Source organism: Anthonomus grandis, chromosome 16 (assembly GCF_022605725.1).
Source record: "Anthonomus grandis grandis chromosome 16, icAntGran1.3, whole genome shotgun sequence".
NCBI lineage: Eukaryota > Metazoa > Arthropoda > Insecta > Coleoptera > Curculionidae > Anthonomus > Anthonomus grandis.
The window spans coordinates 22,001,510-22,017,859 of record NC_065561.1 but is presented as its reverse complement, the minus strand read 5'-3'; the positions used below and the strand labels follow the sequence as shown (position 1 = coordinate 22,017,859).

Here is a 16,350-nt window from a genome sequence, read left to right as displayed (position 1 = left end):
ACACCAATAACTTTAATGTTTAAATTTAGTACTTTAAAACAATGGTTCTAGATGCTTGCTAACGTGTTTATTACGCATGCATTTTCAAACGTATCGTATATTATATGTGACTTATTTAGTAATAATAGCTGCCCTTAAACAATTTGCCATTAACGTCATTCAAAGCATATTAAATTAATCTCGAAATTGACGTAAATTAGAGAATTATTTCTTAAATTGTGTATATCTACAGGAAGGAATTAGGCGTAGGTTAATTTAAGTATAATTTAACAATTTTCTTCAAATAAATTGTTTGCAAAATTTTCGACTATTTCCCTCATTATAAAACGTAAATTCAGAGCAGAATCGGTCCCTTTAAAATAAATCTAATATTCGCTCAATTAACTAAATCCCAATAATTATATTTAAACTATTGAGATTGTCGCTAATTAGTATTTTTATATCAAACTAATAAGTACAAATCTTGATTACATTTCAGTTTTAATGCAGTGGATCCCTCGTGTGGCTCTAATAGTTTCAATTTAGGCTGTCTTATAATTGAAATTTCCCGCGTTTCAATAAATTTAAATTTGGCGCCAGATCGATAACACTTTTTTGAACCGGATTGGTTTGGTACTAGCCAATGAGACGCGGCTTGTAAACGTCAAAAAAAAATTTGAGGTTAATTTATCTTTTCCTATGGGCGAACAGATCAAAACAAAACTAATTAAACGATAAGATAATTATTAACTTATGATTTACCGTATTGTCATTAGATTTAGTTTCTTTATTATTTTATCAATTTACAATGGCATTCACCCACGTCCAGTACACCAAAATACGTGATCGATTATGCCAACTGGGAGGAAACTGTGCCTTGAAAAGCTTGCAATTTTTGAAGACCACATTCAAAGAAGATATCAACTCTCAGCGGGTTTTTGAGAGAATTCAAGACATTTCGTATCTTTTCAGGATTTTAGAGAAACGCGACTGCATCGGGCCAAATCATAAGAAAAACTTGTCAATTATGATTCGAGAGATAGGCCCCGAAGATGAGTACATAAATCGAATTTGGTATGGACGAGAAGTTCCAAACCTCTCAGTGTTTAATTCGGGTGCTGCTAATAGGACACAAGAAAATAGGGGTAAATTGATTTTATATTATCAAATCAGTGTGTACCTATTTCTCTACTTAATAAGTACCTAATTATACAGGGTGTGCCAATAAGATGTAAGGCTAAGATTGCGCCTTAACTATATGAGGTAGAGCAAAAAGTTCTACAGCAAAGTTGTAAGGTTGACAAAAACTTACGAACTAAAAATATTTGTATGTATACTACTGCGTACAAAATTTAGGTCATATTGAACACAATTTATAATAATTGTAATTGATCTTTAAAATTTGAAATTAGTGTAATGATGTACATTTATGCAAAAATATGTAACCTAGTATGTAATTTAATTTTGTTGTTTTTTTTAGCAGTTTAGGTGAATAATTGTGTTGGTTAATTTTTCAAGTATGTAATAATAATAATAATAATAATTGTAGGAAAAGTAATAATTCTAATTCTTCAATAATTTTTTCTAAGCAATCTTGATCAAAACTTAAAGAATACCCATTTTATGCATAGTGTTTTACAGAAAAGTTAAAATATCTCAAAAAGTACTTGGTTTAGCTATAGGACATATTAAATAAAAAATGAAGGTATTTGAGAGACAAACTTAATTAGATAAAAATATACAGGGTGTTCCATTTGAAAAATTTGAGATATTGCATATTTAATTTCAGCAAGTTTGAAAGTTCTTTAAAAACACCCTGTATTAAAAAATTACAAATTATCATAGTCAACCTAGAGGAGGTACCCTAGACTAACTGTGGTACAAGTTTCATGGGCGCAGAATAAATTTTAAGTTAATTATGATTATTTTAAACAAACCCTCTAAGAGGCAAAAAATAACATAAAAAAATTAATTACGTTGCAACGCCGCACGGAAATTTTAAAAACGTTATACCAAAGTAAAGTACTCTTTTTGCCTCACATTTTAGTACCATAATAGAGAAGGCGTACCATTTAAAAAAATATCATAATTTATGTTAACTTTTTTGTGACACACCCAGTATACATAAAAATATTTTTAGTTCGTAGGTTTTTGTCAACCCTACAACTTTGCTGTAGAACTTTTTGCTCTACCTTGTATAGTTAAGGCGCTATCTTAGCCGTACACCTTGTTGGCACACCCTGTAGAAGGAGAAAGATTATTAACAATTTTAAATTTGTTGAAAAACTTTTTTTTAAATTAAAATGGATCTATCAAAGGTCCAGTCAGTTAAAATAACATCTAACTGATTTTTGTATTTAATATCCTCAACTCTTGACTTTGTAAAGGTACATAGGCTTGAGACATTGGTTCTAAATTGGTAAATAACTCAAAAGCCATGTAGTTCTTTAATAAATGAAGAATTTTATTATGGAGAAAATTCTCAAACATATTTGCTGCTGTTTAAAATTGTGATATATCCCTAATATTCTTATATTGGTGGTATTGCCTGATGAGTTTGAGCTTTAAACAACTTTTCTTAAGTTAAAGATTATTACTATACTGACTACCAAGCTCTTTAATGTCCTACAGGCAGAAATAAAGACATTTTATATAAAAGTAAAGTAATTGTCTTCATATTTTTATTTTCTAGTGATACCTCCTGTGATAAGAGATGTAACAGATAGAGTAAACCAGCTAATTAAAATGCAAATAGGTATAAAATGGAAAGAGCTTGCAAGGGGACTTGGTATATCAGAGGGTATAATTGAACAGCTAGAAAATAAACATCGATATGATCTATCTGAAGCCATACATGAAGTTCTCAGGAATCACCAAGAAACATGTTATAATAACGAAGAGAGATGGAGAGTTGATTTGCAGAGGGCCCTCGACAGGGCCCGAAGAAGGGATCTTATTGAGGAAATGGATGAGATATTGAGGAGTTAGTGTAGAGTAAGGATGCTTTATTGATTTTTAATTTGACTTGTTATTATATGCAGTTAGTTTGAAACCATAAATCCTAAAGCCCTAAAAATCATTTTTTACATTAAATTGATATTTAAGGTTAGTATATGTCTCTTACCTCATATTTTTAATATGTATTGTCACCGAGCAACATGACTAACTGTACATAATAACAGGCAAACTCATGATTGATGATATATTAACTAATGGATTGTTCGCCTTTGCAAAATGTGGGATTCACCGAATGTACGTTATTTTTAGCTTACAATTGAAGCTTATCAGGGTTATATAGACTGGCATGGATTCAAGTGATTTTTTTATTGATAATAAATGAATGTTCCTGTGCCATAATTCACTGTTCAAGAGTTCTGCGATTGCATTAATTTTAATGAATTTCAGTTTAGTTTTTTAGTATGTTTATCGGATATACGTTTAATTAGTACTTATATGAAACCAAAAAATAAATTAGTTCTAGTTGCACTCTTCTGAAAACAAAGTTTTTCGACTCATTTTTTAGTGATGTTAAATACATGACAAAATTACCAAAAAATTTACATTTGATCTGTATTTATATTATATATCAGTTTGTTAAACTTACTCTTTATAAAACCTTAAAAAGTATTTTATATTATATTATGTAGTTAAAAAGTTTGTAATAATATATTTTTGTTGATATACATGTGTATTTAATTTAATTCATAAAATCTTCCTATGAGACAGAAAACATGTGTTTTGCAGGTGGGCAGATCCTAATCCAAGCATTTGCTTGCTGGCATTATTAACTTACTTTATAGGTAAGAGTAAGTGCATGCAATTGTAATAAGATAAAACGAGAGGTCGTTAGTTAAAACTAAAAAAGGAAAAAAACTCCAAGAAGTACAAAATTATTAAACATTTTATTAATATCTATTTTCATGAGGTTGTATTAGGCAGTCAATAAGTAGTTACAGTTTTAATGATGCGAATGGCCTTAGATTAAGACAATTATTACTTAAACCTAAGTTAAACGAGAGAAGAACTAAAAAAACAAATATTGAAAAAGTGTTTTCTAAATTATACTAACAGTCCCAATATAAAGTAATAATTTTACTTAACAGTTTAGTAACCTTAAAACTAATAGGATTAGGCCTTATGTCAACAACATAAATGCAGTTTTCTACGGATCCACAAAAGAAATCATGATGTACCGAGTACCATTGGTCACAAGTAGACCCTCGTGATAATGGGTCAGTCTACCGGGGTGCATCAACATCCATCCAACTTTCGAGTCGGTAACGCTACAGTTGTACCTGATAAATCGACAGCCGCCCCCAGAATAATCTTTACCTGCTTCATTTAAGGCGATGTTGATGGTATAAGTTGAACTGTCGTGGTGGGGTCTTAGTGACGGTTGCTCGTCTGGTCTGTATCTAAAATTGAACACAGGATAAATATGGCAAAAGATTCGAGAACTATTTGTACATCCCTGGAATAATTAGATTATGGATTAGAATGCCTGTAAATAAGCCCGAAATACAAAAAAAAAAATCCCTATAATCTATTTCCTTTTTGGTGAGAGCACAGTGCCTCATTATTTATGCAGAAGTAGCATAAATATAGGGTGAGTCTTCCATTTTTCTACATGTAACAAAATGATAAACCAGGCTGTTTTTACCAATTTTAAGTGGACAAGTCCTGTATGGTCTCAAATACAATAGGACGTAAAATTCGGAACAATGGTTTCGAGTTCATTTTTATGACAAACGGGTTGCCAGTATCGTCCCGACTATGGATTTTATCTATTATCTATTAGATAAAGATTTTTAGAAAAAGTATGGTTGGTAGGTATAACCTATACTTATTAAATTAACAAGAAACATTTCTTAAAAGCGGGAAAGCGAAATTTGAACATTTTTATCCTACCGGCACTTGCTCACGGTGTGTCCTTCGTTAAGCCAGGTTTTATCCAAATAATAAATGTTTCTTCCTTCCTTTCGATACTCCTTAATTTGCCCTAAATACTTTCTTCTCCAACAGACTATTTATTCTTTATCTATTAAAATAGATTTTCTATTTTGCTTTTGCCAAGAAAAATGTAATTCGTGTAAAATTTTCCATAATTTTTTTCTTTCCATTTTTGGTACATTTTCGTCTTCTTTTATAAGTGTCAAAATTTTGTCGATAGTTGGGATTTCATTCTTAAAATAAAATGAATGTACTGTCCTCCTGATGATATGCTTTGCTGTCTCATCAACTGCTATCGGCTTCCTACCGGCAGTTTTCTTTACACTCTTCTTAGGCAAGTTCTCACGATTTTCACTTTTTCTGTCACTAAGCAGTCCAAATTGTTGCTTTACTTATGCCTGTCATATTGGCACATGTAGAAACTAGATTTCTAACAGTACTTAGAGGCATTTGATGCACACTTGCTTTAAAATCTAAAACACCTTTACACACTATGGGACTAAACTTTGACATTCTTACAACAAATGAAATAAATTAAGTTTTTAGGATATATCTACAATATATACCATAAAATATAACTACCTGTTTGCATTTAAGATTGCACAATTTAGGTACCTATAATACTTATACCTCCATATTTACCTACCTAGACAATATCTACTTATTAGGGTTAAAAAGAACTTATTCATTAGGTACTTAAGTAATTCAAAGAATTTATGGCTAAAATTGGCCTATTTCTTGCACTATTAAATAAACCCAAGAAATGAAAACATTCAGGTCTTAATGTACTTGAAAAGTGGGACGCCAATGGTTTACGACCGTTTTATGGCTATCGACTCTTTCGTGTGCTGCTACGGATTAAGAAATGGACTATAGAGAAAATTAATTGTCATTACATAAGAGAAAGAAACTTGAAATGCCTGGAAGGACATGAAAAAAATGGTCCAAATAACTGAAAGATATACCGGAAACACAAAAAGTGTCCCAGGAAGAAATTGAGAGTGTACCATCCATACCACCCAGAAAATGTAAGAAAAAATGGCAAAATGATCTGAGAAGTCTGCAACATGTAAGAATTCGATCCTTGAAATATTCCAATAGAATAATTTGTAGTTTCTTCTTTTGAAGTTGTAAATTAAACTTTTCTGACAAGTACAAATGATTCTTGTATTGCCAATGGGTTAATAATACAAGAAATATTCAATACAGAAGAGAATGTCCTATTTATTAATAAGATTTTCGTTGTAAATGGTTAAAAAGTAATAGTATATGCATGCATTACATTATTTTTATACAAATATGATGTGAAATTATACTTGGTAAACCAATGTTGACTATAATTGAATACGTAGTAAAAATATATAAAAAATTAAAAAATTTAATCAATACTTTGTGGATTTTATGTCGTTTATAGATTTTAAATCAATTTAATATAGTCGAAAAATCCTAAGAGGCTTTAAAATTTCATTGCTTTAAGAATCGAGTTTCATTTTATTATAAAGTGCACAACTACTGTAATTTTTAGCAAAATTCAGCATTTTCAGTTAATAATTACTTTCATTATATGTCGTGTAAAATACATAGGTATTTCAAAAACATGTTTATCTAAATGTATGTGACTTTTATGACAGGTAAAATAAGTCCAGGTCTTAGTATCCTGAGCAGTCATTATCTAGTCTACCGAACTTGTTTAAGGGCCATAATTGTCGATTCGAATGCCTGGAATAAACTAAAAATTACTTTAAAAGTAATAAGAACTTAGAAAAAAAATAAAAAAAAAACTAGAGAAAATTAATTGACATTAAATACCAAGAAGAAAAAAACCTGAAAGAATATAAAAAATCGCTCCAATTTTTTTATACTGGAAATATAAGGATAGTCTCAGAAAGAAACCTAAATTGGCGTCAAATGCCCGGAATAATATGAAAAATTCCTAGAACATATAGAAAATTACTTTAGAAGCCTAAGAACACCAGCAGTTTACCGTCAATACAGAAAATATAAGCGAAAGGTAAATTCCAATGACTAGAAAACTATATTATGTAAGATTTTCACGTGCGCTAATTTGTTGTCTGAAACATACAAGAAACTATTGTAAGTCCCTGGAATATTTAGATTGGGGATTCAAATGCCTGGAATAAAGCATAAATTACTTTGAAAGTACAGACAAAAAAACAATAAAATGCCTTTCAACACCGCGAAGAAACTTTAAATGTCTGGAAAACATCTGGAAACAAAACACTAAAAACTATTTGTGATTTTTTTTGGAATAACATTTATGCACAAAATTTTCGCAAGTGGTTGCCTGATGGACTAATAAAAAATTGTTCCTCTTTTACCAAATAAACCAGAAGGAGACACCGAACGAAAAGAAAATAAAGAAGTTTTATATTACAAGCAGACGAGCGTTGCTATTTAAATTTTGCACTAGGACAAGTACTTCAACTTTCAGATGAAGTATCTCTCGACTGTGAATCAGAAGAACACTTAAGAAAAGTTATTTCAGTGACGTGTACAATGATTGAGCTTCGATTTACGTGTATTTAATTTATCCTCTGGTATGCAGCTTTTTAATCCCATTTGGCTTAATGGAACTATGGGGTAAGTTAAGTAGTGCTGTAGTTAGATCATAGATAATGACATTCTTGTGTATATAAATTTTTCAATTCTTGCCGATTTGTGTTGTATATCTGGGGCATTCAATTAATCATCCCAATTACTCTAGAAATGTGCGACTAATTTCAATTTAATTAAAAAGCAATAAAAAACATCATATGCCTTACCTAACAACGAAATTCATTAAACTCCTGGGCGGATCATGATAATAACCAGTAAAAACGTGCTCCTGTAACGGCCTTACGTACTTCTGCAAGAAATACAACCAGTGCCTTTCCCATCCCACTTGGTTCATGTGAATGTCCCTGGTAGGAACCGCCTCGTAACCCCCTTCTAAACGCTCGTCCTCGTTTTTACCAGAAGACCATTTACCGAAACTCTCCATCATATTAATTAACGACTGGGCGAACTTCCTTGTCACTATTGGGAACCTATAGACATCCGGACAAGGCTAAAAACTATTTAATCAATACCAATTCACATATAAAAGCTATTTTAATTCACCTGTTCGTTTTTGTGTTGAGGGTTAAGCTCCTCGGGATAATCGGGATGTATATAAGCCTCCTCCCAGTCCTGCTCGTTCTCGAAAATCTGATACATGTCCGGTTCGGTCCTGGTGATATCGTAAGAGTCCGCGTTGATTAAATGTCCAAAGTCCACGCGATTCGAGACGTACATGAACACGTCTAGATCCCGAAGCGTTTGACATATCGCCATGTCTGCGTCCACGGTCGGTTTGTTGTATGACAATTGTGATCTGTCGTAGGTTTTAAGTAGGGTGGAGTTGATTACGTAGGCACTGTTTATGTAGGGGACGTTCCATAAACCTCTGAAATTAAAAATAAAAATATTAATCAAATCAAATCAAAATATGCTTTATTGTCATAAGAGATCGTTTAATCTTGTCGACAAAGCTGTATGAGAAGAATGGCATTAACATACATAGGTAGAAACAAAAAAAAAAGCACATATACAATACACAAATCGTACATAAGTACATACATCTCTTACAGCAAAACTTAAGTACTAAATACACATTTCTGACAGGGCACAGACAAATATATAATGTCATGTGTTAAAATCTATCTAAAAGAAAGTCATTTACTTCATAGTAGCCTCTTGCAACCAACAATTTTTTAACTCTTTTCCTAAAGGCTCTATTACTTTGCACTTCCTTAATATCCGCTGGAAGATGATTAAACATTTTTTTGCCATCAAATATAAATGACCTTTTTATTAATGAGTTTGAGGGTACAGGCAAAATCACATCATTAGCCCTTCTGCTGCTATAATGGTGCCTATCTCCAACATTGAGATCTCTGTACTTTTTGTGAATTAAGCACACCGTTTCTAGCATAAATAAAGAAGGCAACATAAGGATTTTGTGAGTAATAGTAATAAAAAGTTCTCTACATGAATCTCTTAAAGCTACTTTGCAAATATATCTGATAGCCCTCTTTTGCAAGATAAAATTATTATAGATATTATAGGCAGTTTCAATTTTATTTTTAATTTTATTAAATTCTATACAATGCGTTGTTGTCACTGAATATTGGGGTTTCGTGGAATGTTTCAGGCAAAATGAAATATCTGGGTGTGCTGTATTATATACTTCTGCTTTATTGGATGATTGGACATCATCATTGCTATAGCATCCCTCTATAATTCAAAAAAAAATACAAGCTCTCCTATAATTTACTCCATCACACCAACATTAAAAATTCTAGATTTCATTGCCGCACTTATTTTGGTAGTATCTCCTCTTGATTGGCTAATTTTTTAAAAAATTATAATTTATAGATAGCATTTAAAACTTCCAACACATTATTTAACAAGCTCATTAAAGATTCAAACATTAATTCTTAACCCAATCGAGAGTTTACTCACTTAACTGCGAGAACTGTAATGCCGTTTACATTGGTCAGTCTGGAAGAAAAATAATAACGAGAGTGCAGGAACACTTAAGAGAATATAACAAACACAAAGATACCAAAATCACCGAAACTACATCGGCTTTTGCCAAGTCATGTATTATCTTCAAAACACTTTCCTTCCATCCCGGAAAATGTAATTAATCCTTCATGAAAGAAGCTCGACTTATTAGAGAAGTTGGAGATCACAAGGGCAAAAAGGAGTCCTATACTGTCTTGTGTGAATAATGTTTTTACCTTTGTACCGCATTCAATTTTTAACAATCTTTATCACGACCTGGATAGCACGTAAGTTTAGCGCTTGCCTACGAACCCGATGGTCTCGCTGGTTCAATTCTCGATCATATTTTATTTTTTGCTTTATTTCCGTTCTCCCGTTCAATTTAACCTCATCCTGCTTGTTTTCTTTACTTTTGTTTTATTTAGTTTTGAAACCGGATATAATGGGACATCAGCAATATTTTTTTATGTATTTATTTTTTATTTCAACTTAAATATTTGTGGTGTTAAACGAATAGAAACTTTACTGGTAAGTCGTATCTCAACATTGTAATTCGTGTCTATGCATTGTTGTTTTTTATACTAGGGCTGCTTTCTACTTTTAGATTTGATGATGCCTTAGGGCGAAACACGTGTAATAGTTTAATAACCTGAGACCACTGACTTTGTGTTCCTCCAATCTCTGAATTTTTATCCTTCTATAACACCATGTTTCGAACTACTGTAGTTTGTTTAATTGGCCAGCTTTCCAGTATTGAAAACACATAGCACCTTAATATTCTCACTCTTAGTTCTATTGTGAAGTCTCTGGAACCCTAGATTGATTTCAGTTTTACAAACGCGTTTTTTGCTATTTCTATTCTAGTTCTTATATCTATTGTTTGGTCTCTGTTGTTTATGTTTCTTCTTCTAAGAATTTTGACTAGACACTACGGTTCTTTAACATAATAATGATACAACTATCCTCCGATGGAATGGTCAACGAGGATCTAACTGGTTTTAAAAGATGATGTGACAGCAACTAATTAAATCGTTACTATTAATAATTTTAATAAATTCTTAAATATACTTATTGACAGTAGATTAGAGTTGGAAGATCACATTGAGCAGCTCTGTTCTATGTTGACATCTGGATGTTTTACTATATAAACAATTAGAAATAAGGTGATGTATGTGTATTAGTAGCTAAAGACGTCTATTTTTCATTGATATTGTGCTGCAAAAACGTGCCCTAAGACAAATGCTCACTTTATTATCCGGAAAATCTCTTCTATCTTTATTTATATTGGAGACTGTTTTTTTTGATGCATAAGAAGTATTCTTTAGTTATCCAATCGAAATATGTAAAGGCAAGTGTTTTTGCCATCATCAGACTAGAGTTACTTAACACACACACAAATTCTAAACAATAACAAATTTGTAATTGTTTAGAATTTGTGTGTATGTTAAGTAACCCTAGTCTGATGATGGCAAGAACGCTTCACGAAATTTGAGTTTTTCGTGTCTTACCTTATCAAAGGTTTATTCGAAGTCTTATAGCATACATGCGAATTCATAACACATTTAGTACGAACAACGCCTTTGTGGTACTTTGTCCGTCTCCGAACCCAAATTGATTGTCATTTATTCCTTCTTTTAGATTTACATTAATGCGTTCATGTATTACTTTCAAACTTATTAAAGATAATGTTCTGAATTTACAACAGTCTTTAGCGTTTGTGGTTTTTGGGTTGGGTATATGTCCTGTTTTTTATATTTCGTTAAATAAATTCATTCAACTTCTACTAATCTGAGCCGTTTTTAATTTTGTTCTCCAAACAATGCATTGATATATTCTGTCTATTTTCTTGCTTACTGATTTGTATTCAAACCTTTTTTTTTATCATATAATTAAGTCATCTCTTTTATTTTTTGTAGACTCCTCTATCTATTTGCAATGGTCTTTTTGAATGCTTGATTAATTTGATTTGCTTGTTTATCTCTCTACATTTCATATCTCTGTTTTATAAACTGTCGTCCATTAACTCCAGGATCTCCTCTGTCATCCATTATTTCTTTTTGTAGATTTTTGGCTTTTGGTTAATTTTGTGTCTATATCAGTGATTTGAAAAATAAATTTTTTTATTCATTGGTTTTTAATTGATTTCCTATATCCAACGTTGTTTTTTTTGTATTTCGGATATCAGTATTTTCTGATATTATTATTTACCTAATTTTGTGACGCTTTGTACTTGGGTATATTTTTGTCAACATAATTTAGTTTTTCACTCTTTATCTGCTGGTACGATTTACATATGTAAAGTTTACGTTTGGGTATACATGAATCATGTATTTATTATTATAAAATTGTTGTTTTGACAGAACTGAATAAGTCTAACTCCCAGTGCATTCATCTACTTTATCCACCATTGCCTTTGCATTAAAGTCCCCATTATAATTGTCACATTTTCTGTTTTAGTGGATTTCGGAACATTCTCCAAATCAAATTAAGGCAAAAATCCACATCCTCTTTACCCCCTTCATTAATACGACATAAACAAACACGAAGGACTGACCCGCGGACGATCAAATTGCTACTAGGTATCATAATAATTTATATTAAATTAAAGCGTTGATATATAGAGGAACGGATCTGGTGTAATATTTGCGTGAATGTATGCGGTCGCAGTACGAATAATCGGTTACGCAGCAGGATGTTCCTCAAAGGGTGGTTGACGACGATGTTGTTCGGTTTGGTGCTCCTCAATTGTTGTGAGAGTGCGAAAATGGGCAGCGGGGCCAAGATCGGCGGAGGAGGACGGGCGGGAGGTAAAATATCGCTCAATTAAATCAACCTTTCTTATCTTAAGCTGGATTATTGGTATTGATTTATGAAAATGCGAAATTGGTAATGTAACTAGCGATTTAGATAAATTCAACTATGCTTTATTGTATGACGAGTCTCTTGAATCTTGTTCGTGTGACAGCAGAATATAGGCACTGAGGTTTTAATTTTAATTTCCTTACTTGACATTAGTTCCATATGCTGTCTCCATGTGGTTCTTTCATATACCTTATTAAAGAGTTCCTTTTTTAGCAAAATTTGGAAAAGGTAGATTATACAGCTCAAGAGTGCCAGTAATGATACAACCCAGAAACCCACAATCTGCTACATATTATGACAATAAAGACGTAAGTAAAATATCTTTAAGGGTTAATTGAACGCGACCATTTTGCCACTTTTAGGGGGCGAGAATAGTAAAATCCAGTCATTTCGATTATGAATACATGCTGGGGAGAAAAATCACTTTCTTCTGTATGGCACAAGGTAGAGCTTAGGTACTAATGCAACTAATTTTATTTGAAGAGGAATTTAATGGAAGCATCAATAAGTGTTTTCACGTTTTAGGGTTGCCTAGGCCGGAGATTACGTGGTTCAAAGATGGAATCGAACTGTACCATCACAAGTATTTTCAAGTAAGATCAGTTTGTTACAATATACAGCGTATTTTATGTTTTTTCTGTAGGTACACGAATGGACCGAGGGTAACGACACGATCAAAAGTAAAATGGAAATTGATCCGGCTACACAAAAAGACGCCGGGTTTTATGAGTGTCAAGCAAACAATAAATATGCCATAGATTATAGGGCGTTTAGGACAGATTATGCGATGCTTACCTATTAGTCGGATAAGGAATAAATTAGTTATTTTAAATAAAAAATGTTTATAGCAAGTGTAATAGAATAAAAAGTTTGAAAAAGTGTTCATGCATCTTATATAAATATGAAGAATAATCAAGAGAGTGGGAATCATGGTTTAACGAAAAGGTTGCTTCAGCATAACCCAAGACCCAAGAAATTTCTTCAAAACTTTTTCAACAGTATGACACAGTTAACGAGTCAATAAAGAATCATAGACCAGGCGCTCCTTACTTTTAGGGGTAACTGATGTGTGTTTATCATGTAAATAAAATTTATGTCATTCTCCTCTTTAAAAATGTCAGTTTACGGTACCATGTACGTCTTGTAAAACGTTGGCAAAAGATTTCAGAATCAACCCTTGGAGTTCTCCTAGCAATCAATAAAAATCTTTCATTGCAGAATGGAAAGTTGGTCCTATCAAACGCTGTCGCGTCACCAAAACTACCCGTCTCAGCAACACGTCGGTTCGGTTGGAATAAAAGGCAGTTTTTCTAAACACAATCCTTTAATTTCTTAAACTGACCAAATTAGGAAAACAAGTAACGTTGAAAAGTATATACAACAAAAAAGATAGATAATAATTAATGGTAAGTCAATCATCAATAAAATCATAAACTTGCACTTTTGAAGAGGATTGGGAAAAACATGTGCATTGCATCTTAAACTGAAATGTCTCTTATTCTATGAAATGTCACACAAATTGTTTCCTAAAACTATTTACTGGCTCTAACAAACGCTGTATGTGCTTAGTCAGACCAGAATAATGAATAAGAAATAGGAACTTAGAGGTTTTAATCCTTTTCTCCTCCTCCCTCCTATATTGTGTATATTTAAAAAAATCCTCTTTGTAATTAATATTTGTTTTCTTCTTTTTTTTTTATCTGTGCCTTCTTTTTTCAACTAAGTTTAACCCATTGATTATATAAAATTCCTTAAAGATGCCTTAAGTGCCTGGAAAAAAATTATAATTTTTTTATTCCACACAGTTGAACTTCTAATTCCTTTAGATAAAAAAATAATAATTTTCTTCCAAGCAGTTAACTGTATTAAGTGAAGTGCCTCGAAGAGAAACACCATTTCATCCCTCAACTGCCTGGAAGAATCACATGATCATAATAATTCCAGGCTGGACACTGGCCATATATAGGAATCTGTTGGAATCCAAAAATCAATTTTTACCCTCACAATGTTTCAGGAAATAAAGATATTCCTATTAGGAAAAAAAAACAATGGACGCTAAAAGACGAAACGTTGAACTGATGTAAGGCGACAACGTGACATAAATTATTGATCCTGTTCTAGACCCATGCCTCAAACTCAAAAATGCTTTATTGTCAATATAAACATAGAAGTTGTAGACAAAGCCAATAGACTGTACATTAAAGGAATAAAAACGAGAAACTAATTTAAAATAAAAATATATAAAACTTTGAAAAATACTTAAATGCTAATCATTAAAAAATTCACCTAAACTATAGTACGCTTTACTAGCAAGAAATATTTTCGTCCGTGTACGTAGGCTTTTTTCAGTCTTATTTCTAGTGGAACTTTATTAAACAGCTTTCTACCTCCATATATGATAGAGCTACGGACAAGTTCAAAATGAGGAATGAGTAGCCTCAGCAAATAATTTTGTCGCGTATTAATAGTGGCTTCCTAAGTGGAGTTCCTGTTTATATTTTCTAAAAACTAAGCGAACTGTTTCCAAAATAAAAATACAACACAGGGTTAAAATATTATGACTTACAAAAGCGGGCGACATGAGTCACGAGGCTTGGCCCCACATAGATATCTAATGGCCCTTTTCTGGAGTACAAACACTGAACTAAAAAGTGAATTTGAACATGAACCCCAAAAGCAAATTCCATATCGAAGGTGCGACTCGATAATCGCGAAGTATGTAGATCTGGCGATGGAGAAATCAAGACTGGTAGCAATAACCCTTAGGGCGTAGCAGCCTGATGAGACTTTTCTACATACATTTACAATATGGTCTTCAAATTTAAGGAACTTGTCTATGGAAAGACCCAAAAACTTACTGAACGGTGGCATAGTGATCGCTTTATTATTTAAACATATATCATTTGTATTACATTTAAAATTATTTAATTTATTAGAATTACGTTCACATAAATGAGAAAAAGTAAAGGACCAAGTACTGACCCTTGCGGAACACCCACATTTATATTAAGTTCCTTAGAGATACCACCATTAAATTTGACAGCTTGGACACGATTTGATAAGTAGGAACGAAACCACTCAAGGGCAGTTCCTCTGAAACCATAGAGCTTCAGTTTCATCAGCAGCACTCTGTGACTCACGCAGTCTCACTCTCTGCCTAGTCAGTGTCTGTACTTTGTTTGTACTGTTTGTTGGTACTTTTGTGGTTATTATAGTTTCTAAGTTTTAGATGTGTGTAATTGGGTTTTTTTTAGAATAGTTTTACTCTTTTAAATAAGTTAATTAAGATTATCAGTTTCTTTCTTCTGACTTGTCTTATTCTATTGTATATGTAGTATCAAATGACCAAATAAATCAGTAATCAGTAAAACATGTGATAACTTGCCCTCTTACTAAGCTTAATAATCTCTATGGCATCTTTTCCAGGTTATTAAAAAAAGCTAAAGTGATACCTATTTTCAAAAACAAGCTGATGGAACTTTCTAACTACTGGCTTACTAACCCTTCTGGCCACTCTATCCAATATCTTTGAATCCGCTCTGAAAGATCAAATACATAACTTCTTATAAAGCCAGTATGGTTTTCGAAATAAAAAATCAACTACTCTTGCAACAAACAACATTGTTGAAATTGTGGCTTGCTATGCCTTGGACAAGTCACAGAATACCGCTGCTGCAACTTCACCAACATTCAGTCGGTTGTGCAGGTGCTCTAGAAACAGACAGCTAGAAAAGACTCTAGAAATAGACAACTGGGATAAAAGAGAATCAAGTTTGTCCAAAAACATAGCAATATCTCCTGTAGGTGGCCTATAAACACAAAGAATATATAAATTAAAACGCTTATGATCAGAAAGAAATTACTTAATCAAAGAAAATGTTCATTCCCTTATTACACGTTGGTTCCCTTATCTAAAACTTAAGTATTAGAGTTAGAAAATTTAAGAGTTGTATTTTTGTTTATTTTTTTAAATCTAATGCCAATCAGACAATTCAGTTAACACCTTGTTTG

The 16,350-nt window shown here is 32.2% G+C and overlaps 3 protein-coding genes across 4 annotated transcripts in view; 2 read left to right on the top strand and 1 right to left on the bottom strand.

Annotated features, from left to right (window-relative positions):
• The first annotated feature begins 652 nt into the window (after positions 1–652).
• LOC126745718 (uncharacterized) lies at positions 653–3,662 on the top strand. The gene is made up of 3 exons (XM_050453699.1): positions 653–1,124; positions 2,672–2,973; positions 3,247–3,662. The coding sequence occupies exons 1-2, from the start codon at positions 788–790 to the stop codon at positions 2,965–2,967; spliced, it is 633 nt and encodes a 210-aa protein (XP_050309656.1). The 5' UTR covers positions 653–787; the 3' UTR covers positions 2,968–2,973; positions 3,247–3,662.
• Positions 3,663–3,862: 200 nt separating this feature from the next.
• LOC126745691 (procollagen-lysine,2-oxoglutarate 5-dioxygenase) overlaps positions 3,863–16,350 on the bottom strand; it is a 30,835-nt gene continuing 18,347 nt past the window's right edge. For both annotated transcript variants that reach the window (XM_050453657.1, XM_050453658.1), the window contains 3 exons: positions 8,050–8,374; positions 7,713–7,996; positions 3,863–4,394 (listed from right to left, as the gene is read on the bottom strand). In XM_050453657.1, coding sequence (XP_050309614.1) covers positions 4,142–4,394; positions 7,713–7,996; positions 8,050–8,374 — 862 coding nt within the window. In that variant the 3' untranslated portion in view covers positions 3,863–4,141. The remainder of the gene's footprint in view (positions 4,395–7,712; positions 7,997–8,049; positions 8,375–16,350) is intronic.
• Positions 11,999–13,220, top strand: LOC126745692 (immunoglobulin domain-containing protein oig-4-like). Its single transcript, XM_050453659.1, has 5 exons — positions 11,999–12,284; positions 12,553–12,647; positions 12,702–12,783; positions 12,865–12,932; positions 12,983–13,220. Exons 1-5 carry the CDS (start codon positions 12,170–12,172, stop codon positions 13,139–13,141), a joined length of 519 nt encoding a protein of 172 aa, XP_050309616.1. The 5' UTR covers positions 11,999–12,169; the 3' UTR covers positions 13,142–13,220.